This window comes from Phocoena phocoena, chromosome 2 (genome assembly GCF_963924675.1).
Source record: "Phocoena phocoena chromosome 2, mPhoPho1.1, whole genome shotgun sequence".
Classification (NCBI taxonomy): domain Eukaryota; kingdom Metazoa; phylum Chordata; class Mammalia; order Artiodactyla; family Phocoenidae; genus Phocoena; species Phocoena phocoena.
The window spans coordinates 33,835,658-33,861,128 of record NC_089220.1 but is presented as its reverse complement, the minus strand read 5'-3'; the positions used below and the strand labels follow the sequence as shown (position 1 = coordinate 33,861,128).

Here is a 25,471-nt window from a genome sequence, read left to right as displayed (position 1 = left end):
GAGGTAACAAATAGCCTGGGATGGAAAACATGATCTTTGAACAGCATCATAAAAGATTAGTAGAAAATGGGTGAATGAATAATCAAATTATCACACAACCCAAGTTAATGGAGTTTGAACTGAGACTGTTCTGTGCCTGACTATGGGACAAATTATCCTCATGAACAAGAAATGATTGCATAACCGTAGTAATGAAAAGTGTTTTCTTCTTTTGACTCTAATTAAGCTTTCATTTAATTGTTTTCTTCTGTTGACTCAAATGTTTAATTGTTACAGTTTTTATTCTGGTAAATAAAAACATGATAAATAATCAAATTTTTAAATTTGTCATTGACAGTTAATATAAATTAAGTAAAATATTAACTCAGTTCTGCACTATTATCAAAAGTTTTCCAATTTTTCCATAAAATGACCATGTCTAAATATATATCCTAATGGTCAAAACAAGTTCAACAAAAGATTATTTACAAATATGAGAAGACTGTGGTCCTATAACTCTTTTCTCCACAAAAGTGAATATGTAAATTGTTAGTCCAAGAAAATCACAAACTCTATTAGAAGAATGTACTCCAAACAAGTGATGGAACAGTACCAATTTCTCAGCCTTCCTTTGGCAGCATTACTTTTGATAAACATTCTCCAAATAAACTGTAGATTTCTAGCAAATACAGTAGACATTTTAATCTTGTCAAGATAATGTAAGGAAATGCCCTGAAAGATTTTTAAACTGACTATAATTACCGATATCAGTCCTTAAGATAATTTTGCTGAATAAATAATTGGGGGTTTTTTGTTTGTTTGTTTTTGTTTGTCTGGGTTTTTTTCTACCACATAGGTTGATTGGTGCTTAACATAGTGCCTTTCCCGTCTTACTTGAACTCAGGTGGTCACCCTCAATTCTTCTCTTGCTGGATATTACTAACATATTTAGCTGTTGTATGAGTGTGTGTGTGGTTTTTTTTAAAACCCTTTTCTAGTCCCTTCATTGCCTTTGCATGCATTATCTTCCAGGATTCTTCTCTTTTTTGGACTTCTTCCCTGCCACCCATGTGCTTCTTGGTGGGTAGTTATCAGCATATACAGAGTTCATTTTCCATTGTATCAAAGACTGAATGACACAGGTCTGCTCCGTCTCTGATTATTTACCTGCACGGGGGTCTAGTTTAATACTGTTCCTTTGTGGCTATTTTGAATACTCCCAGCTGCATAAATACACAAGAACACACACAAAGATATACTCAGGGACAATCACTAAATAGCCTTTTCCTTCTGGTTTTCTAAGAGAAACCAAGGCACAAAAAGGAGGCCTCCATGGATCTAGGGTCAGTAACTGAAGTCAGGTGGCCTATCTTCTCAAGCTGCTTCTTTCACCACCCTCTTGCTGATTTGAGAAACAGCAGGAAAACGAATGACAGTTTAAATTTGATTTTTATTTTTGCCTTTCCCCAAATTTCTGCCATCCTGTAAACTCCACTAACTTCTTAGAAAAGGAAGCTCTTCTGTGGTCTAGGCATGTGAAAGTGTTTTAGCAGCAGTGGCTTTAGGTTGTCAGAGATAAAGCCATGCCACAATCCAGATTCAGTGAAGTTTCCTGAAAGAATTCAGACGTTGGTGCCATGATGGTTTTCTTAAGAGGTGAGGGACAAGCCCTGCTCTTGAGCCAAGCCACTGTGACTCCTGGAGTTTAGCTAAGGCTAAAGGATGGCCCCCTTGAAGGTTGTTTGGTTGGGAGGAACTACATTGTGGACAAACAGGATAGAAACTAATCCAAAGTGCCAGAAATTAACCCCTGCCATAGCTTAGGTTCTCCTAGGTAGTAGGCTTCAGAAGGAAAATATGAGCTTGGAAGTCATATGAAGGTCTACTTATCCTATATTACCTCTAGTAACTCTGGCAGTAACAGGAGCAAAATAAATCTGGACAAATGCAAGGCGTTTAGATGAATCTGGCAGTGTACACTGGGCTGTTATCAGACATCAAGCAGGCAAGGCTGGAAGGTTTGCTTTCTTTGTGCTCAAGGTTTCGGCCATCCTGAAGGAGAATCATTTTGGCAGAGAGTACTTAGTAGTCTACTGCAGGCTTCTCTTGGGTCCAACTGCCATCACCTGTCAATCCACAGGGATGCCCAGCAGGTCACAGCTGACATCCCACAGCCGCCTTGCTACTGTCTCATTACGAGCCTGTGTAGAGACCCATGCCACATGGCAGTCACTGGAAAGGAAAGAGAAAGGCTTAAAGCACAGGGTTAAGAATGGAGTCTGCTCTCTGCCTGGGATAAGGAACACAACAGAAAAACAACCCAGGGATGACACGTGCTCTGGGCGCTTCACAGGACCAGTGTTTGCCCTAATTCTGCATCCTCCAATGTTTACCTCAGAGAAAATGTAATTACCATTTTAGAGCTCACTAGACCACACCGGCTCAGAATGCTTTGTTTGATATATAATGTGTACCATTTAGTCTTTATATTCCCCTTTGTGTGTGTGTGTGTATATATATATATATATATATATATATATATATATATATATATTTAACTGTAATATCAGTGCCTGCCTGACTCCTGTGTATGTCCATCTTGTTCAAACATGTCTCTAAGGTTCACTCTATAGGACCTTGTACAGTGTCATGTAGCTGAGATACTGCTATTTACATTGGTCATAGGTGCTTGGAGTGGTTAAAAAAAATACCTTCTTCCTTCTGATCTACCTGCAGTTATAACTGTTTTTAAACTCAAAGAACAAGCAAAGTCAGCTTCATAACCAACAAAAGAAGTAAAAGATGATAGCAGAAAAGAAATGGTAATAACAAGGTCCCAGGTGTTTCATATACCTTCTATTCATTGTTGTAACTACAATTGTTTTATGTCCCCATTAAATGCCGGAGGGGTATCCCAACTTTTCACCACCCAGAAAAGTTTCTCAAGGATAATTCTTTTACTCATTTTTGTATTCTCTGCATCGAGTACACAGCAGGGATTCAATGGAGGGTTATTTTCTTTTTTAATGATTGAGTAAAAGGCTCACGATCTTTGATGTCACATGAGAAACAATTTTTAAAACTATACCGTTTCAAGAAAACTGCTTCCTGGACCATCTAAGCAAACTCTGAAGGTAAAAAGGAGAGTTGATAAGTTTGAAATAACCATGTGAAGCAAACCCCTAACACTATGTCCATTAAAACCGTGTTACTCAAACTCTGGGCTGTGGACAAACAGCAGGATCTCTGAGAACTTGCTAGAAATGCCAATTCTCAGGCCCAACCCCAGACCTGCTGAATCAGAATCTCTAGGATTGAGGCCTAGGAATCTGTTTTCAACCAGCTCTCCAGATGGTTCTTAAATACATGAAAGGTTGAAAAAAAAATACTTAAAGATACCTTTGCATTTAAAAAACAAGCCTTATAAGTATAGTACTTCTGTTTAAGGGAACTCACCAATACCACCAGCAAAACCTGCCATTTCTGAGTGAAAAGACTATCACTGATGACCAAGAGGGTCTGGATGACTCTCTGGAAATGACTTGGCCTCTGTAGGCCTCTACAGCCTCCAGTGTACTAAGCCTTAAATTCCTTCTAAGTTTACGGTGAACAGCAAATGATACAAAGGACATGAAAATCCCCTGTAAGCTAAGACATGCTGTAAAAATTATTCAAATACAAAATTCAAATATTACATACAATAAGAACTACTGAAGTATGGTTATGACATCAGCTTGGTCATGATGCTGATATTTCCAGTGGGACTTTGGTAAGTATTAATCAGTATAGGTAAAAGATTGACCAATTTCAAAACTTACTATAAAGCTACTGTAATCAAGAAAGCGTTATACTGGTGTAGGGATACACATGTAAATGAATGGAATAGAATTAAAAGTGCAGAAGTAAACCCTCACATTTACAGTCAATTGATTTTTGGTAACACTACTGTTATAGACTGATTCATGTCCCCCCAAATCCATAGGTTAAAGCTCTAACCCCCATGTGACTATAATGAAGATAGGGTCTTTAAGGAGGTAATTAAGGTTAAATGAGGTCATAAGGGTGAGGCCTTAATCCAATAGAACTAGCGTCTTTATTAAGAAGAGAAGGAGACACCAAGAAAATATGCACACAGAGGAAAGGCCATGTGAGGACATAGCAAGAAGTAACCATCTGCAATGCAGAAGAGAGGCCTCACCAGAGACTAGCCCTGCCAGCCTCTTAATCTTGAACTTCCAGCCTCCAGAACTGTGGTAAAATAAATTAATGTCATTTAAGCCATCTAGTTTGTGGTATTCTGTTATGGCAGCCCGAGATGGACTAATACAGCTATCATGACAATTCAGCAAAGAGAAAATAATCTTTTCAACAAATGGTTCTGGGACAATTGGATATCCAAATGCAAAAGAATGAAGTTGGAACCCTACCTCATACTATATACAAAAATTAACAAAAATGGATCATACAGAATTCCCTGGCAGTCCAGTGGTTAGGATTCTGCTCTCACTGCCAGGGGCCCAGGTTTGATCCCTGGTCGGGGAACTAATATCCCACATGCTGTGTGGCATGGCCAAAAAAAAAAAAAAAAAAAAAGAGAGAGGGCAAACAGCAGAAGCAAGAAGAACTACAATTCTACAGCCTGTGGAAGAAAAACCACATTCACAGAAAGACAGGCAGAGGACTTTGTACCAGATGAAGGAACAAGATAAAACCCCAGAAAAACAACTAAATGAAGTGGAGATAGGCAACTTTCCACAAAAAGAATTCAGAATAATGATAGTGAAGATGATCCAGGACCTCAGAAAAAGAATGGAGGCAGGGCTTCCCTGGTGGCACAGTGGTTAAGAATCCACCTGTCGGGGCTTCCCTGGTGGCGCAGTGGTTGAGAGTCCACCTGTTGATGCAGGGGGCACGGGTTCGTGCCCCAGTCCGGGAGGACCCCACGTGCTGCGGAGCGGCTGGGCCCGTGGGCCACGGCCGCTGGGCCTGCGCGTCCGGAGCCTGTGCTCCGCAACGGGAGGGGCCACAGCAGTGAGAGGCCCGCCTACCACAAAAAAAAAAAGAATCCACCTGTCAATGCAGGGGACACAGGTTCAAGCCCTGGTCTGGGAAGATCCCACATGCCGCGGAGCAACTAAGCCCAGGCACCACAACTACTGAGCCTGCACTCTAGAGCCCACAAGCCACAACTACTGTAGCCTGCACACCTAGAGCCCATGCTCCACAACAAAAGAAGCCACCACAATGAGAAGCCTGTACACCTCAATGAAGAGTAGCCCCACTCACTGCAACTAGAGAAAGCCCGCATGCAGCAACGAAGACACAACAGAGACAAAAATTAAAAAATAAAATAAATTAAAAAAAAAAAGAATGGAGGCAAAGTTCAAGAAGATGCAAGAAATGTTTAACAAAGACCTAGAAGAAATAAAGAACAAACACCTGGAAGAATTAAAGAACAAACAAACAGAGATGAACAATACAATAACTGAAATGAAAAATACACTAGAAGGAGTCAATAGCAGAATAACTGAAGCAGAAGAACAGATAAGTGACCTGGAAGACAGAATGGTGGAATTCACTGCCATGGAACAGAATAAAGAAAAAAGAATGAAAAGAAATGAAGACAGTCTAAGAGGCTTCTGGGACAACATTAAACAAAACAACATTCACATTATAGGGGTCCCAGAAGGAGAAAAGAGAGAAAAGAACCGAGAAAATATTTGAAGAGATTATAGTCGAAAATTTCCCTAACATGGGAAAGGAAATAGCCACCCAAGTCCAGGAAGTGCAGAGAGCCCCAGGAAGGATAAACCCAAGGAGAAACATGCCGAGGCATATAGTAATCAAATTGACAAAAATTAAAGACAAAGAAAAATTATTGAAAGCAACAAGGGAACAACAACAAATAACATACAAAGGAACTCCCATAAGATTAACAGCTGATTTCTCAGCAGAAACTCTATAAGCCAGAAGGGAGTGGCACGATATATTTAAAGTGATGAAAGGGAAGAAACTGCAACCAAGATTACTTTACCCGGCAAGAATCTCATTCAGATTCCATGGAAAACTCAAAAGCTTTAAAGACAAGCAAAAGCTAAGAGAATTCAGCACAAGCAAACCAGCTCTACAACAAATGCTAAAGGGACTACTCTAAGTGGGAAACACAAGAGAAGAAAAGAATCTACAAAAACAAACCCAAAACAATTAAGAAAATGGTAATAGGAACATACATATTGATAATTACCTTAAACGTGAATGGATTAAATGCTTCAACCAAAAGACACAGGCTTGCTGAATGGATACAAAAACAAGACCCATATATATGCTGTCTAGAAGAGACCCACTTCAGACCTAGGGCCACATACAGACTGAAAGTGAGGGGATGGAAAAATATATTCCATGCAAATGGAAATCAAAGGAAAGATGGAGTAGCAATACTCATATCAGATAAAATAGACTTTAAAATAAAGAATGTTACAAGAGACAAGGAAGGACACTAGATAATGATCAAGGGATCAATCCAAGAAGAAGATATAACAACTATAAATATATATGCACCCAAGCTTTTGCACAGCAAAGGAAACCAAAAACAAGACCAAAAGACAACACTCAGAATGGGAGAAAATATTTGCAAATGAAGCAACTGACAAAGGATTAATTTCCAAAATTTACAAGCAGCTCATGCAGCTCAATAACAAAAAAACAAACAACCCAATCCAAAAATGGGCAGAAGACCTAAATAGACATTTCTCCAAAAACGATATACAGACTACCAAAAAACACATGAAAGAATGCTCAACATCATTAATTATTAGAGAAATGCAAATCAAAACTACAATGAGATATCATCTCACACCAGTCAGAATGGCCACCATCCAAAAATCTAGAAACAATAAATGCTAGAGAGGGTGTGGAGAAAAGGGAACACTCTTGCACTGCTGGTGGGAATGTGAATTGGTTCAGCCACTATGGAGAACAGTATGGAGATTCCTTAAAAAACTACAAACAGAACTACCATATGACCCAGCAATGCCACTACGGGGCATATACCCTGAGAAAACCAAAATTCAAAAAGAGTCAGGTACCAAAATGTTCATTGCAGCTCTATTTACAATAGCCCGGAGATGGAAACAACCTAAGTGCCCATCATTGGATGAATAGATAAAGAAGATGTGGCACATATATACAATGGAATATTACTCAGCCATAAAAAGAAACGAAATTGAGCTATTTGTAATGAGGTGGATAGACCTAGAATCTGTCATACAGAGTGAAGTAAGTCAGAAAGAGAAAGACAAATACCATATGCTAACACATATATATGGAATTTAAGGGGAAAAAATGTCATGAAGAACCTAGGGGTAAGACAGGAATAAAGACACAGACCTACTGGAGAATGGACTTGAGGATATGGGGAGGGGGAAGGGTGAGCTATGACAGGGCGAGATAGAGGCATGGACATATATACACTAACAAACATAAGGTAGATAGCTAGTGGGAAGCAGCTGAATGGCACAGGAATATTGGCTTGGTGTTTTGTGACCACCTGGAGGGGTGGGATAGGGAGGGTGGGAGGGAGGGAGACACAAGAGGGAAGAGATATGGGAACATATGTATATGTATAACTGATTCACTTTGTTATAAAGCAGAAACTAACACACCATTGTAAAGCAATTATACCCCAATAAAGATGTTAAAAATACATATATATATGCACCCAACATAGGATCACCTCAATACATAATGCAACTACTAACAGCTATAAAAGAGGAAATCGACAGTAACACAATAATAGTGGGGGACTTTAACACTTCACTTACACGAATGGACAGATCATCCAGACAGAAAATTAATAAAGAAACACAAGCTTTAAATGACACAATAGACCAGATAGATTTCATTGATATTTACAGGACATTCCATCCAAAAACAGCAGATTACACTTTCTTCTCAAGTGCGCACAGAACATTCTCCAGGACAGATCACATCTTGGGCCACAAATTAAGCCTCAGTAACTTTAAGAAAATTGAAATCATATCAAGCATCTTTTCTGACCACAATGCTAAGAGATTAGAAATCAATTACAGGGGGAAAAAAGTAAAAAACACAAACACATGGAGGCTAAACAATACATTACTAAATAACCAAGAGACCACTGAAGAAATCAGAGGAAACCAAAAAATACCTAGAGACAAATGACAATGAAAACACGACAATCCAAAACCTATGGGATGCAGCAAAAGCAGTTCTAAGAGGGAAGTTTATAGTAATACAATCCTACCTCAAGAAACAAGAAAAATCTCAAACAATCTACCTTTACACTAAAGGAACTAGAGAAAGAAGAACAAACAAAACTCAAAGTTAGTAGAAGGAAAGAAATCATAAAGAGCAGAGCAGAAATAAACGAAATAGAAACAAAGAAAACAATAGCAAAGATCAATAAAACTAAAAGCTGGTTCTTTGAGAAGATAAACAAAATTGATAAACCATTAGCCAGACTCATCAAGAAAAAGAGAGAGAGGACTCAAATCAATAGAAATTAGAAATGAAAACGGAGAAGTTACAACAGACACTGCAGAAATACAAAGCATCCTAAGAGACTACCACAAGCACCTCTATGCCAATAAAATGGAAAACCTGGAAGAAATGGACAAATTTTTAGAAAGGTATAACCTTCCAAGACTGAACCAGGAAGAAATAGAAAATATAAACAGACCAATCGCAAGTAATGAATTTGAAACTGTGATTAAAAATCTTCCAACAAACAAAAGTCCAGGACCAGATGGCTTCACAGGTGAATTCTATCAAACATTTAGAGAAGAGCTAACACCCATCCTTCTCAAACTCTTCCAAAAAATTTGCAGAGGAAGGAACACTCCCAAACTCATTCTATGAGGCCACCATCACCTTGATACCAAAACCAGACAAAGATACTACAAAAACAGAAAATTACAGACCAATATCACTGATGAATATAGATGCAAAAATCCTCAACCAATTATAGCAAACAGAATCCAACAACACATTAAAAGGATCATACACCATGATCAAGAGGGATTTATCTCAGGGATGCAAGGATTCTTCAATATACGCAAATCAATCAATGTGATACACCATATTAACAAATTGAAGAATAAAAACCATATGATCATCTCAGTAGATGCAGAAAAATCTTTTGACAAAATTCAACACCCATTTATGATAAAAACTCTCCAGAAAGTGGCCGTAGAGGGAATCTACTTCAACAGAATAAAGGCCATATATGACAAACCCACAGCAAACATCATTCTCCATGGTGAAAACCTGAAAGCATTTCCTCTAAGATCAGGAACAAGACAAGGATGTCCACTCTCGCCACTCTTATTCAACATAGTATTGGAAGTCCTAGCCACAGCAATCAGAGAAGAAAAAGAAATAAAAGGAATACAAATTGGAAAAGAAGAAGTAAAACTGTCACTTTTTGCAGATGACATGAACTATACTTAGACAGTCCTAAAGATGCCACCAGAAAACTACTAGAGCTAATCAATGAATTTGGTAACGTTGCAGGATAAAAAATTAATGCACAGAAATCTCTTGCAGTCCTATACACTAACAACAAAAGATCAGAAAGAGAAATTAAGGAAACAATCCCATTTACCATTGCAACAAATAGAATAAAGTACCTAGGAATAAACCTACCTAAGGAGGTAAAAGACCTGTACTCAGAAAACTATAAGACACTGATGAAAGAAATCAAAGATGACACAAACAGATGGAAACATATACCATGTTCTTGGATTGGAAGAATCAATATGGTGAAAATGACTATACTACCCAAAGCAATCTACAGATTCAATGCAATCCCTATCAAATTACCAGTGGCATTTTTTACAAAACAAGAACCAAAAAATCTTAAAATTCGTATGGAGATACAAAAGACCCCTAATAGCAAAAGCAGTCTTGAGGGAAAAAAACGGAGCTGGAGGAATCAGACTCCCTGACTTCAGACTATACTATAAAGCTACAGCAATCAAGATGGTATGGTACTGGCACAAAAACAGAAATATAGATCAATGGTATAGTATAGAAAGCCCAGAGATAAACCCACACACCTATGGTCAACTAATCTACGACAAAGGAGGCAAGGGTATACAGTGGAGAAAAGACAGTCTCTTCAATAAGTGGTGCTGGGAAAACTGGACAGCTACATGTAAAAGAATGAAATTAGAACACTGCCTAACATCATACACAAAAATAAACTCAGAATGGATTAGAGACCTAAATGTAAGACTGGACACTAAAACTCTTAGAGGGAAACATATGAAGAACACTTTTTGACATAAATCACAGCAAGACCTTTTTTGATCCACCTCCTAGAGTAATGGAAATAAAAACAAAAATAAACAAATGGGACCTAATGAAACTTGAAAGCTTTTGCAAAGCAAAGGAAACTACAAACAAGACGAAAAGACAACCCTCAGAATGGGAGAAAATATTTGCAAACAAATCAACGGACAGGGCTTCCCTGGTGGCGCAGTGGTTGAGAGTCTGCCTGCCAATGCAGGGGACGCGGGTTCGTGCCCCGGTCCGGGAAGATCCCACATGCCGTGGAGCGGCTGAGCCTGCGTGTCCGGGAGAGGCCCCAACGGTGAGAGGCCCGCGTACCGCAAAAAAAAAAAAAAAATCAACAGACAAAGGATTAATCTCCAAAATATATAAACAGCTCATGCAGCTTAATATTAAAGAAACAAACCACCCAATCAGGCCAGAAGACCTAAACAGACATTTCTCCAAAGAAGACATACAGATGCCCAGAAGCACACGAAAAGCTGCTCAACAGAGACTTCCCTGGTGGCGCAGAGGTTAAGAATCCGCCTGCCAATGCAGGGGACGCGCATTCGAGCCCTGGTCCGGGAAGATCCCACAGGCTGTGGAGCAACGAAGCCCGTGCACCACAACTACTGAGCCTGCTTGCCTAGAGCCTGTGTTCTGCAACAAAAGAAGCCACTGCAATGAAAAGCCCACAAACCGCAACGAAGAGTAGCCCCCGCTCGCCACAAATAAAGAAAGCCCACGCGGAGCAGCAAAGTGCCAACACAGCCAAAAATAAACAATAAATAATTTTTTTTAAAAAAGCTGCTCAACATCTCTAATTATTAGAGAAGTACAAATCAAAACTACAATGAGGTATCACCCACCTCACACCAGTTAGAATGGGCATGATCAGAAAATCTACAAACAACAAATGCTGGAGAGGGTGTGGAGAAAAGGGAACCCTCTTGCCCTGTTGGTGGGAATGTAAATTGATACAGCCACTACGGAGAACAGTATGGAGGTTCCTTAAAAAACTAAAAATAGAATTACCATATGACCAGCAATCCCACTAGTGGGCATATACCCAGAGAAAACCATAATTCAAAAAGACACATGCACCCCAATGTTCATTGCAGCACTATTTACAATAGCCAGGTCATGGAAGCAACCTAAGTGCCCATCGACAGACAAATAGATAAAGAAGATGTGGTACCTATATACAATGGAATATTACTCAGCCATAAAAAGGAACGAAATTGAGTCATTTGTTGAGATGTGGATGGATCTAGAGATTGCCATACAGAGTGAAGTAAGTCAGAAAGAGAAAAACAAATATCATATATTATCGCATGTATGTGGAACCTAGAAAAATGGTACAGATGAACTGGTTTGAAGGGCAGAAAAAGAGACACAGGTGTAGAGAACAAACCTATGGACACCAAGGGGGGAAAGTGGCAGGGGTGGGGGTGGGGGTGTGATGAATTGGGAGATTGGGATTGACATGTATACTCTGATGTGTATAAAATGGATAACTAATAAGAACCTGCTGTATAACAGGGAGATCAGCTCAGTGCTTTGTGACCACCTAGAGGGGTGGGATAGGGAGAGTGGGAGGGAGGAAGATGCAAGAGGGAAGAGATATGGGGATATATGTGTATGTATAGCTGATTCACTTTGTTATAAAGCAGAAACTAACACACCATTGTAAAGCAATTATACTCCAATAAAGATGTTAAAAAAAAAGAACCTGTTGTATAAAAAATAAATAAAATGAAATTCAAAAAGAAAAGCAAAGGGATCATAGACCTGAACTTAATGTTAAAACTATAAAACTGTTGGAAGAAAACAGTAATAAATCTTTGTGACCTGGGGCTAGGCAATAGTTTCTTAGATAAGACACCAAAAGCACAAGTGATAAAAGAAAAAATAGATAAATGAGACTTCATCAAAATTAAAAACGTCTGTTCTTCAAAGGACACCATGAAGAAACTGAAAAGACAAACCAATAGAATGGGAGAAAATATTTGCAAATCATATACCTGATAAAGGACTCATATCTAGATTATATAAAGAACTGTTACAACTAAACAACAAAAAGACAATCCAATTTAAAAATGGGCAAAGGATTTGAATAGACATTTCTCCAACAAAGATATAGAAACAGGCAATAAGCACGTGAAAAGATGTTCAACATCATTAGCAGGAAAATGCAAATGAGAACCACAATGAGATACACTACTCCATACATACTCAGATAGCTAATATCAAAGGACAGACAGACAATAAGAAGTGTTAACAAGGATGTGGAGAAATTGGAACCCTCATAAACTGCTTGTGGCAATGTAAAATGGTGCAGCCACTTTGGAAAACAGTCTGGCAGTTTCTCAACAGCTAAAGTAGAGTTAAAATATGACCCATATTCCAGTGAGATTCCATTTCTGGGTTTATACCCAAGAGAAATATCCATACAAAATGTGTACATGAATGTTCATAGCAGCATTGTCTTAATAACCCAGAAATGGGAAAAAATCCAAATGTCCATCAACTGATGAATGGATAAATGAGGATGGTGTATCCATAAAATAAGATATTTGGCAATAAAAAGGAATGAAGTATTGATACACCCTCTAGCATGGATGAACCTTTAACATGTAATGCTAAGTGAAAGCCAGTCACAAAAGGCCATATATTATATAATTCCAACTGTATAGGCAAATCTATAAAGACAAAAAGTTGATTAGTAGTTTCAGGCAGAAAAGAACAACCAGTGCAAAGGTCCTAAAGCTTCAATCAAGACAGACTTCTATGTTCATGTCTTGCTAGTGGTCTACATGGCTGCTGTTGGATCTTCAAAATGCTTAAAATTAAGAATCCATTGTACTGGAAAGGCTCTTCAAAGTCAATTCAATAATTATGGATTTGAAGCTGACTCTAAGCCATTCAGTCAAAACCAAGATAAAGGGTTATTTCATTTTTAAAAATCTCCAGAGAAGAAGAATCCAGTCACTCTTGGAAAATCATTCCAGTGTACAAAACTAAATAATCTATCTTCTTGTACTTCAGACCTGCATTTCCAACTATCCGCTACACAGTTCTACTCACATATCTTATGGATAACACACTCAACATGTACAGAGCTGGGTTTATTACGTAGTGGGCAATTGTTACTCTTTGGTTGAACACCCATCCCACATTCTTTTGGCAATAGAAACCTGATTTCTTTCTATGGAATTACCTCTTCTTCTTGGATATAGTTTGAAGAGCCCATTAATCAAATGCCTGCCTGTCCTCCTGTAGCCAAGTGAGTCGGGGTAAGAGGATGGAGGCGATGATCGGGGCAGGAAGGAGACCCAATGCTTCCTCCCTGGAGAGTGGATGGTGAGCAACGCAACAGACTGAAGACAGCTGGCGTTCACTCACTCCAGCAGCAGGGTCCTGGCCAGCTGACTGGCCATTCTGCCTGTTCGAAGCCTGACTCTTCAGTCTTCCCTTCGAACCTAGGAGTATCCCCATATTTTAATAAATTCTCTTCTTGCTTATGTTAGTCAGAGTCCATTTCCACTGGTTTGGAATCAAAGAACCCTAAGTTATACACATTATTTATCTACAACTTCTGTCTCAGTTAATGTCACAATTAATCTCCTAATAAGTCAGGCTTGAACCCAGGTCACCAAATCCTCCTCTACCCCCTCACTGGTTGGTCATCAAGTGGTAAAAATTCTGCCTCTTCAGGGTCTCTCACTTAAATCATTCTCCTCATTCCGGCTGTCATCACCCTACATCAGAAACTCATTCTCTCTCATTTGGGGTACTTCATTCATTCATCAAACGGAGTTACTAAGGATATTTTTCTAAACCGCAGACCAGATTATTGCTCTCTCTACTGAAACAACTTCTGTGGCTCCTCTCTAAGCCTGGCATTATAGACCTTTCATGATCTGACTGTCTACCTTTCATTTCAATCTGAATTTATTTACAGCCCTTTCTCTAAAATTTCAGATTATTTCCACAAAATCTTGAAGGTGGAGGTGAAACCGTGTTAACATTTTGATCCTGTGTGATATCTGGAACTTGCTTCAAAATAATATGGAATGAGAAAAATGTGGGAAGGGGTAGTGGGTGGAGATGAGGCAGGACTGGCCATGGGTTAATGGTTGTTGAGGTTGATTATGGGTATATGGGGATTCAACATGCTATCTTGTCTACTCCTGTGTACATTCAAAATTCCCTACAATACAAAGTTTTAAAAGTCCTCACTTATTCAAGAAGGGAGTCCATTGATACTATTTTAGTCCTGAAGGCAATGGAGAAATACAGATTCAAATTATTTTTAATGTGAAAAAATAGAACTAGGAGTCCAAAAAGGAGCAAAGAAAACTAGATTGACATAAAAAAATGTAGGAAGAGAAGAAACAACCAGAAAGCATAATCATCCATATAAAAGATGGCATGAATAAAATCAAACCTAGCAGTTACCACAAAAAAATGTGAATGGGTCAAATTCCCCTATTAAAAGATAAAACATCAGCATCATTAACTACCCTCATCCCTAGAGTCAAGAGACAAAAGCCATATTGGACAATGTACTTTTTTAAAAAGGTAAGGTATACATATAGACAATGGAATATTACTCAGCCATAAAAGAGAATGAAATAATGCCATCTGCAGTAACATGGATGGACCTAGAGATTACCATACTAGGTGCTAGGTGAAGTAAGTCAGACAGAGAAAAACAAATATCATATGTCATCACTCATGTGTGGAATCTAATCTTTAAAAATAACACAAATGAACTTATTTACAAAACAGAAAGAAACAGACTTACAGATATCAAAAACAAACTTATGGATACCAAAGGGGAAACATGGTGGAGAGGCATAAATCAGGAGCCTGGGATTAATATACACACACTACTATATCTAAGATAGGTAACCAACAAGGACCTACTGTATAGCACAGGGAACTCTACTCAATATTCTATGATAACCTATATAAGAAAAGAATATGAAAAAGAATGAATATATGTATATGTATAACTGAATCATTTTGCTGTACACCTGAAACTAACATGACATTGTAAATCAACTATAGTCCAATATAAAATGAAAATTTAAATAAATAAATAAACACCTGCTGCCCCCCCCCCAAAATAAAAAGGGTATGGTATACCAGACAAATCCAAATTATTTCCTGTGGGCAATGAAATGCCATCTTCAAAAACAGATACATTCATACCTGAAATGGTTTCCACTTAGAACTTCAAGACCTTCCGTTAAGGCACAGTACAGGCTGGTCTGGGCTCCCTGCTGAGGGGTCTTGATGAAGAAGGAGAAAAGCCACCAAATCCATCTCATGAGGGATGAGTGCCGAACCAATTCAGAGTCGACTGTGCCAGGGTGTACAGAGTACGTTGTAACGCCACAGCCTGATGCGGGGATGCCATATAGAGAGGGGAAGACAGGATTTGAGGTTGCCAAGTGGCCAAAGAGAGCAGAAGACATGAATAAACATTTGCCCCATGTGGACTCCCTTCCCATGATGCTATCGCAAGCACTCCTCACAGTAATTTATACCTTCATTTCACAGATTACAATTAAGGCTCAGAGAGGTTATTAACTGCTAGGAAGCAGCAGAGCCAGGACCTCTCAGAAGCACTTGACATTGTTAACCACTTCTCATCCTAAAGCTGCCTTTTCACTGGCTTCCATGATCCCACACCTCTTCTGGTTTTTTTAACCTTTCTGGATGCATCCTCTTTTTTCCTGGACCGGTTCATCATCTTCTACCCAAACTTCAAATGTTAAGAGTTCTCATGGTTCACTAAATTCCCTCTCTGTAACTTTACAGCACTCATGTTTATCTATGGTCCAAGTGGCTCCTTTTAACTCTTGGCTGACAATAAAAGGCAGTATAATGTGCTGGTTAAGGGTATGGACTTTGTAGTCAGAATGCCCAGTTTCAAATCCAAGCTTTACCACTCACTAGCTGTGTGACCTTCCTGATGTTGTGACTTAGTTTCCTCATCTGTAAAATAGGGATAATTATAACACCTACACCTCACAGAGCTGTTCTCAGGATTAAATGAGTTCATGTGTAAAAGAGCTTAGAATACTGTCTGGTGCATGATAAGTGCTAAATGACACTTACGCATGTGCTCTTTCAGGTCCCCAATTCTTTTCTAGAAACCCTGGGGTCAGAAATGTTTCCAATGTTTAAAATTTTATTTTATATATATAAAGTGTCTATTACCTACTCTCCCTAGCACGGGTGAGGTTTTGCTGCCAAATGAGTTTTGGTATCAAGCTTAGGGAAAAACTGAGTTTTCAGGCCTTTGTGGATTTCACAATTACAGAGAAAGAACTGTTGACCTGTATTATTTTCCACTTGACATCTACTCTAGATGACCCATAGTAATGCAGACTCAGAGGTCCAAAACTGACTTCATATATTTAAGGCCAAACCTGGTTCTTGTAGCGTTCCCTACACTTTCAACCAGGCAGGCACACAGGACCAGTCCTTAAGGATCCACCACCTCACCATACATCTCCAATCAACAAGCCCTGTGATTTTCACATCCTAAATATCTCTCAGGAGTGTCTATTACCCTCCATCTCCACCACCTTAGTCCAAGCTACCCTCACTTCTTACCTCAACCACAGAAATCACCTGCTGCATCCACTCTTGCCCTCGTTTTAAAAAAGGATTCCATTTTAACGGTTTTCCATTGCTCTTAGAATAAACACTAAAATCCTTACTGTGGCCTCTCTGGATTTCACCTTCACCAACCTTACCAGTCTCAGCTCAGACCTCTTGCTTTCTACATTCTAACTATGACTGCCTTTTCTCAGTTTCTCAAGCAGAGACCAGACCTTCATGCATTCTCTTCCTTTTGCCTGGAATGTTCCTCAGCCCCCTCAGCTGCCTCACCCCACCCACACTGTAACCCATTTAATTTCTTTTTTTTTTTTTTTTTTTTTTGCGGTATGCGGGCCTCTCACTGTTGTGACCTCTCCCGTTGCGGAGCACAGGCTCCGGACGCGCAGGCTCAGCGGCCGTGGCTCATGGGCCCAGCCGCTCCACGGCATGTGGGATCTTCCTGGACCGGGACACAAACCCGTGTCCCCTGCATCAGCAGGTGGACTCTCAACCACTGCGCCACCAGGGAAGCCCTAACCCATTTAATTTCTAATCATCCTGCAAGGGCTCAGCTTGCAACTCACTCTCTCAGAAAAGTCCTTCCTGATCCTTCAGACTGAATAAGGTTCTCCCCACCACCCCCCTGCCAATCCATTATAGGTCCTCGTAATTCCCCTTTATAGCATTTATCACAATTATAATTAAATAACAACAACAAAAAGAAAACTGTCTAGACGTTGTTTAGGAAATGAATAAACTAAAGCACATCTATACTATGAAACACAATGCGGCCAACAAAAGTAATGGGGTAAATCTCGGTGTAGTACATGGAAAGATCTCTAAGATACTGTGTTGGAATTTCACTTCCTTATGTATGATATATACATATGTAAATGCACAAGAAAATAATTGGAATGGTGCACATCAAGTTGTTGACAGTGGTATCTTGAGGGGAGAAAAGCAGAAAGGGAAGAGAGGAGAATAACTCTATATACTTCCATCTTATTTGAACTTTTTACAATGAGAATTATTCATGCATTACTAGACTGATTTTTACATGTGATTTTACATGTGACAGTTGTAAAAATACTTGCTAATTATTTCTCTCTCCCGTTGGACGTGAACCACTCCACCACTCCACTAATCCGGTGTGTAAAATAGCATGGACACTGGCATACGTGGCTGTTGAATGGCTGAATGAATGACTCTTCCGTCATGCCCAGGTTTCTTTCATTGCATCATAGCTATTTCCCACCTAATCCTCATACCTATCAGGTTTTCTCACTCGTGTAGCCTCTGCTTTTATCTGATCCTCACAGCTGGGTCCATCTCTCCACTTCCAGGCCACCCTAGCTCCCTGACCAACCTTTGGGCAGTTTTCACCATCCAGTTACCCTGATCCATCCCAAGCTGATAAAGGATGTTATGCCCTGGGCATAGACATAACCCTCCATCTCACAGTGGTTTGAGGATCCTGTTCCAACGATGGGGCTAATGTGTCTGATACCTTCAGCCTGAATTCTGCCTGCCTTAATCCTAAGCAACTCTAATTGTCCACCCTGGATTTCCCGTTCTATTTATTGGAAATCCATAGTAGACCATTCCAAGGACCTCTGTTTATTTGTGACTGGAGACTGCCCTCCTCAAGCATACATTTCCCTCTTATATGACCCTTTATTGTTAGGGAGACCCCCCTCCATAGTCCCAGCACCTGTTTTATCCCAATGGTTGTAGCCAGTGCCAGTTCTGGTCCCTCCCTTCTATCTAGTTTCATTACGAGTCAAAAAACTTGCTTTGCTCATGAGGCCTGAATTAATCACGACAATAACCCGTGAAGCAGTCCCATTTTACATATGAGGAAATAAGTCTTGAAAAGTTAAACTACTTGCTGCAGGTCATGCAGCTAATAACTGCCAAAGCCCAGCCTTCAGAATTTTCCCGTTACCTCCCAGTCACCTCCAACATTCACTTGTGGGCTGTTTACTAAAACTATACCCAGGTAGAGCCATGGAAGCAGGTCCTGTCCAGAGGATAGGCTCCAGAAAACAGTTCCTATTCCTGTGGCTTTTAGCTACTTCCCATTGACTCATGTCTCCACACTCATTTCTGCTAAGCCTACCTTTTAGCCTCCGGGCCAGTTCCTGGGTAAAGAGAATGTTGGCTAACTTGCTGTGACAGTAGGCCAGACCTGCATGGTAGAACTTCTCACCCTGCAGGTTATGGAAGTGGATCCTTCCCAGGTGATGTGCTAAGGAAGACACATTCACTACCCTTGATGGGGTTGATTCCTTCAACTTCTCTAGCAACAGGTGGGTCAGGAGGAAGTGACCTTTGAGAAAAAGTAGAATGAACAGAGTTCAGGGCCAATGTGAGGGTGAAGGGAGTAGTGGTGAGCCGGGCTCAGCTATGGAAGGCAGAGCACTCAAGAATAAGGCTTTTTGCCTCATTAATTCATTATCAACTACAGAATAAGTTCAGTGACGGTTTAGGGAAATAGGAACAGCCAAAGACATGAGACATCTCTCTATGAGGTAGGTCTGGATTATGTGAATACGAATACAAAGTCATGTCTTATCCCAACTTTGAATAACATCACTGTTTAAGAGCAGGTGGCCTCTACTTGATGCTGGCCACAAGGGTCTCTACAAAGAAAACACAGCCCCCAATCCAATTAGGTTGTTCAAAAATATTCTAAGGTAAATTGAATCTGAAGCACAGATTAAAAAGTGGGAGGAACCTCAAGCGAGCCTGAGCTTTCAGGCAGGACAACACTATTTATTATACACTTATAGTCTGTTATGGCCCAAAGGTCCAATCACACCACAAAGAAGGCTCCATATGACCCTAAGTTTTCCAAGGAGAACTTTAGTTTCCCTCTAGCTTTGTGATGAGACACAATTTCTTACCTAAGTGGTTGACTCCCATGTGCATCTCAAAGCCGTCGGCTGTCTTGGAGTAGGGACACATCATCACTCCTGCGTTGTTGATCAAAATGTGGAGATGCTTTTCCTCTGCAGGGAAGAGGGGATGGAGTATGGAAGTGGCCAGCCACAGCTGTTACATCTTTGAAATCTGCCCCATACCCATGCTTTGAAAATGAGGATGCATGGCTTCAATCTTTCCTCTATTTTACCCTCATACTCATTTTGTATTGTTTTTTCATTTTAAGACTTTAGTTGAATCATACATACTCTTAATACAGGGCAAAATTCCACCTGACACTACCAAATGGCCTTTCCAATCTTTCCAATTCAGGAGCTACTTACTCAGTGCTTTTGGGAAGTGTTCTGTCTATCTCTCCCAACAGAAAGACTTCCCAAGCTGAATGGGAAATTCCAAAACAAGAGAAAAAGGATACTCTCTATGCCTCCCTGCCGCTCGGATTCAGGCCCACAAAGAAACACTGGTTTCACCGCTTTGTTTCATCTGCCAACTCTCTCTTATGATTTATTTCCTCAAATGAGTTGTGATTTCTGACTAAAAGTATATATCAGTGGAAGTTGCTTCCCTTGGGAGGCCTAGATCCCTGGGTTATGAGGGAATAAGCCTACAGGGTGCTCTTGGACTCAATTTTGATGTGATACTATGGGGTTTTACGTTAAGTTCTCAGCTCAAGTTTCTTGCACCGGTTGGTGGTGTGAATGAATTCCCCCCCACCGCATAAATGATGTCAGCTTGAAGTTCTAATTTCTTGCAGATGACCGTTTATCCATCCATGTTCTAAAGAGATGTTAAGCTTCTTTGTCATGTCCCTGAGCTGGTGGCCTGGGTTTTTTTTAAGCTCCCTGTACCAAGGACCAGATGGCTTTTTGTGAATCCCAACCTTATGTGGAGCCTCAGATACAGACAGCAACCCAGCCCTCAACATCCTGAGGTCTCATCTCCTATCCCTGTACGGATATTTGGACTCCAGACCTTAAAGCCCATTTTGAGTTCTGGTACCTGTATGAGATTTCTGGCTTTAGTTCTTATGCACTGCTATGAACCTTTGAATTCACTTTTTGTTTCTGCCTCTTAGGTATTTCCCTTTGTTACTAATGAGTTCAGCTATGAATCATAAGTTTTTGGCTATATTTTGTCTAGCATTTCTATGTGTCAGAGAGGGAGAGGAATCTTTTCCTTTTAGCTAAGTCTGCCACGTTGATTGCAAGACCCACAGCATAGTCTCCAGTTCCACACTTACCTGCTAAGAAGTCCTTAGCAAAGGCTCGAATAGATTTAGTATCAGCCAAGTCCAGTTTCCGCACCAACACCTGTTGGTTCCCTGTCATGATCTGGATCTCTCTGGCCACCAACTCCCCCTTTTGCACATCCCGGCAAGCTAAATATACACGGGCTCCTGTCAACCAACATATAAAAGAGACAAACTGTCGGCTCTGTTTTTGAGTGAGCATCAAAGACCTAATACTAATGTTAAATGTTATTTTTTTTAATGTTAAATGTTTTTTTAAAAAAGGAATTACCCCTACTTCACACAGAGGTATCTGATGAACAAATCAGGAAAGAAAAATAAATCAATAATATTCATTGTGTCCATTATATATAGAACATTGTACTAGTGTCAGACCAGCAAATCAGCAGGGCACTTGGAATGTTCTTGAATTCCAAGACTGGGAGGAAATAATGAGAATGGTCATCATTGCAAGGGATAAAAGAGCAGTAGCAAGAAGAAGACCTAAATAGACATTTCTCCAAAGAAGATCTACAGATGGCCAATAGGCACATGAAAAGATGTTTAACATCACTAATTATTAGAGAAATGCAAATCAAAACTACAGTGAGATATCATCTAACACCAGTCAGAATGGCCATCATTAAAAGTCTACAAATAACAAATGCTAGAGAGGGTGTGGAGAAAAAGGAACGCTCCTACACTGTTGGTGGGAATATAAGTTGGTGCAACCACTATAGAAAACAGTATGGAGGCTCCTCAGAAAACTACAAATAGAATTACCACATAATCCAGCAATCCACTCCTGGGCACATATCTGGACAAAGCTATAATTCAAAAAGATACATGCACCCCTATGTTCATAGCAGCACTATTCACAATAGCCAAGATATGAAAACAGCCTAAATGTCCATTGACAGATGAATGGATAAAGAAGATGTGGTACGTATATACAATGGAATACTACTCAGCCATAAAAAAGAATGAAATAATGCCATTTGCAGCAAGATGGATGCAACTAGAGATTATCACACTAAGTGAAGTAAGTCAGAAGGAGAAAGACAAATACCATATGATATCACTTATACATGGAATCTAAAATATGACACAGATGAACCTATCTACAAAACAGAAACAGACTCACAGACATAGAGAACAAACTTGTGGTTGCCAAGATGGGGGATGGATGGACTGGGAGTTAGGGATTGGCAGATGCAAGCTATTACATATAGAATGGATGGACAACAAGGTCCTACTGTATAGCACAGGGAGCTATATTCAATATCCTATGATAAACCACAATGGAAAAGAATATATTAATAAAAGAATGTATATATATGTATAACTGAATCACTTTGCTGTACAGCAGAAATTAACATTGTGAATCAACTACACTTGAATTAAAAAAAAACAACAGTGGCAGGAGGGAATTAGAAGCAGATGAATTTGCCTCTTTGAGCTAGCTCTTTGGCTGTCTCCTTCCCGATGCCTGTGTTGGCTCCAGTGACCACAGCGACTTTCCCAGGAAGCTGGATGGTTGATGTACACACCCCGCTGGACAGCATTTTCCTGCAAACAGAGGAGAGCTCATCAGTTCTTCATTCTCTTTGCCTCAGCCAGAGATTCCTGCAACATTCTCGCGTCTACAGGTCCCAAGGCTGAGGACTGTTTTGGTTCCTTCTACTGCTGGCTTTTTATAGATTAAAGGAAGGTTGGAGGAAAGAAAACAAAATTTTCTGCTCTTAAGATTTTCTTGCTTGGGCTTCCCTGGTGGCACGGTGGTTAAGAATCTGCCTGCCAATGCAGGGGACACGGGTTCGAGCCCTGGTCCAGGAAGATCCCACATGCCACAGAGCAACTAAGCCCGTGCACCACAACTGCTGAGCCTGCGCTCTAGAGCCTGTGAGCCACAACTACTGAGCCTGCGTGCCACAACTACTGAAGCCCACGCGGCTAGAGCCCGTGCTCCGCAACAAGAGATGTCACCACAATGAGAAGCCCGCGCACAGCAACGAAGACCCAACGCAGCCAAAAATAAAAATAAATAAATAAGTAAATAAATTTATTAAAGATTTTCTTGTCCAAATGTTTCTGCTCTTGCTTGAGGACAGAAGTGATTCTATTATAAGGGCAAACCTTAGCACTGTTCCCTGCAGTTACAAGAACTGATGAATATCTGTTTAGCCAGGATCCTGGTGGAGCCTTTCTTAGGCTTAGGAAATCACAAGACTCAGCCTAGAAAAACAAAGAACTGGTCCACTGATGTTAATCTGTCCATAACTGTCACTTTACGGCCTTAATAAAACAGCTTACCCAACACAAAGTTAAAATTATGAAAGCTTGTCAACCTGGACAAAACGAACAGAAACACACACACACTTAAAAATAAAACAAAGAGGGACTTCTCTGGTGGCACAGTGGTTAAGAATCCGTCTGCCAATGCAGGGGACACGGGTTCGAGCCCTGGTCCGGGAAGATCCCTCAGCCACAGAGCAACTAAGCCCATGTGCCACAACTACTGAGCCCGCGTGCCACAACTACTGAAGCCTGTGTGCCTAGAGCCCGTGCTCCACAACAAGAGAAGCCACCGCAGTGAGAAGCCCGTGCTCAGCAACTCTTTAGTAGCCCCTGCTCGCCGCAACTAGAGAAAGCTTGCACACAGCAACGAAGACTCAATGCAGCCAAAAATAAATAAATACATTTAGAAAAAATAAATAAATAAGACAAAGAATAATGTTAATAAGTACAAAGGGGAGCTGAGATTCAAGTCCTGGTTTCACTAATTTGAGTCCTTCTTCCTTCATCCTGCTTCTCCAGAAGAATGAATGCAGAAACAGATATTAGTAGGCCTCAGATTGTTCTTTTCTCTGCAAATCTTGGGGGCTCAATTTAAAACAATTTGTTGACTGGGAGATGCATTTTTAAGAGCATTTCAACCTGTTTCATTGAACTTAGAACTGCAAAGTACACACTTCTAGCCACTCAAGTTCCTGCTTAGAACAAACAGGCCACGAAGGAAGCAAACTAACTCAAGGTGACCACCAACGGATATCTTCCTCCTCAGAACAAGCCTCCCTGCTCTGTTTCCCACATACCTTCAGCTTTAGCTCCAGGAGCCACAACATATCAGGGCCTCTATCCAGCTCTTCCTTCTGCTTAACCAGCAGGAAGAAAAGAGACAATCAACTATGAAAGTCCAGCTCTGGTCAAGCCCCCATGACCTAGCTAGGTGGTTTGGAACATCACCCTTGGAGTGTAACCTTCCTTAGAAAAATCTTGCTGAGATATGAGCACTATTTTCAGTTCAGGTTCAACTCTTCAGTGAGATTCTGTGGGGATAAGAGGATGTCGTGACGGAAAGAGATAAAAAGGAGCGTTTCGCCCCAGTACCAAAACCCATGTGTGCCTAGAGGTGGAAGGACTGCGTGTGCAGAGGGGAGGAAAAATACAACTGGAGGAGGGGCTCGAGGGAGGTGGGGAGAAAGGGAAGAAGGGGTGAATGTGGTAAGAAACGGCAGAGGGTGATCTAGCGCGCCTTGCAGTTCCACTCAGACAGTGACCGCGTCCCCCTTCCCCCGCCCATCCAATCCCCACCGAGGGAAGGAGTGTGTGTCTTCAGTCATTGGTCCACCGTCACTACTGGTGATTTACTCAGCACCAATCAGCAGTGTGCAACTCGCTGCTGATTCTCCGGGGCACTCAGCCAGCCATTGGCTGATGTGTCACCTGGTCAAGAGACCACGACCCTCAACCTCTCCTCCCCACCCCCAAACCCCAGAGCAGGGCTCGGACCACCTCCCACCCCCAACTCCTGCTGCGAAGGCAGGTAGTAGGCAGGAGAATGTGATGAAACCCTTTCAATTCTCTCCTTTACTACATCCGTCCAGAGAAAAAGCAAATCTAACAGCAACAAGAGAGCAAGCAATGGAACTGCAGATGTCACGATTCGCACTGAGGAAACAAAGCAGGGTGCTCCGGACTGCAGCCCCTTCCAACGGCCTGGGGTCTCCTGGTATCGCCCTCCTCACCCAGGACCTGCACCTCCTCCGATCAACCGAACTCCCCTACTTGGAGCCCCGCGGGGAGTCTTCCTTTCCTTCTTTTGAAGAACAGAGCTTCGATGGGGATGAATATTTCCCCCGAAGTCTTCTCAAGAGAAGGCAATACATTTGCACAGACCTGATTTGGGGTGCAGCGATGTACAGGAGAAAGGGGAGGAGGAGGAGCACGAGCAGGACCCCAATCATCTCGCGGGGAGGCAGGTGCGGCTGCCGGAGATGAGCGAGATGCCCCAGCGGTGCTCGCCGGCTGTGGCCTCTCTTCCAAGACACACCCTAGTAAAGTGCGACAGCCCGGGGAGTAAAGCTGTCTGGGAAATGTAGTCCAAAG

General features: G+C 40.9%; 1 protein-coding gene across 2 annotated transcripts; it reads right to left on the bottom strand.

The window, feature by feature from the left end:
* Nucleotides 1–963: 963 nt before the first annotated feature.
* On the bottom strand, nucleotides 964–25,471 carry RDH11 (retinol dehydrogenase 11). 2 transcript variants are annotated; one of them, XM_065870944.1, is made up of 7 exons: nucleotides 25,262–25,471; nucleotides 22,533–22,651; nucleotides 21,095–21,250; nucleotides 19,818–19,922; nucleotides 19,031–19,240; nucleotides 15,511–15,700; nucleotides 964–2,211 (listed from the first exon to the last, which is right to left on the bottom strand). In XM_065870944.1, exons 1-7 carry the CDS (start codon nucleotides 25,327–25,329, stop codon nucleotides 2,109–2,111), a joined length of 951 nt encoding a protein of 316 aa, XP_065727016.1. In that variant the 5' UTR covers nucleotides 25,330–25,471; the 3' UTR covers nucleotides 964–2,108. The 2 variants fall into 2 exon arrangements, with proteins under 2 accessions (XP_065727016.1, XP_065727017.1); XM_065870945.1 differs by lacking the exon at nucleotides 19,031–19,240 and having other exon boundaries at nucleotides 2,109–2,211; nucleotides 25,262–25,329.

Excerpts from the sequence above, each read along its gene's own strand:
- RDH11 (XM_065870944.1), bottom strand. The coding sequence starts at position 25,329 with ATGATTGGGGTCCTGCTCGTGCTCCTCCTCCTCCCCTTTCTCCTGTAC. Across the intron at positions 22,652-25,261 it reads ATCGCTGCACCCCAAATCAG|GAAAATGCTGTCCAGCGGGG; the intron begins GTCTGTGCAAAT and ends CTCTGTTTGCAG. Across the intron at positions 15,701-19,030 it reads ACTGGCCCGGAGGCTAAAAG|GCTGTGGCGTTACAACGTAC; the intron begins GTAGGCTTAGCA and ends TCCCCGCATCAG.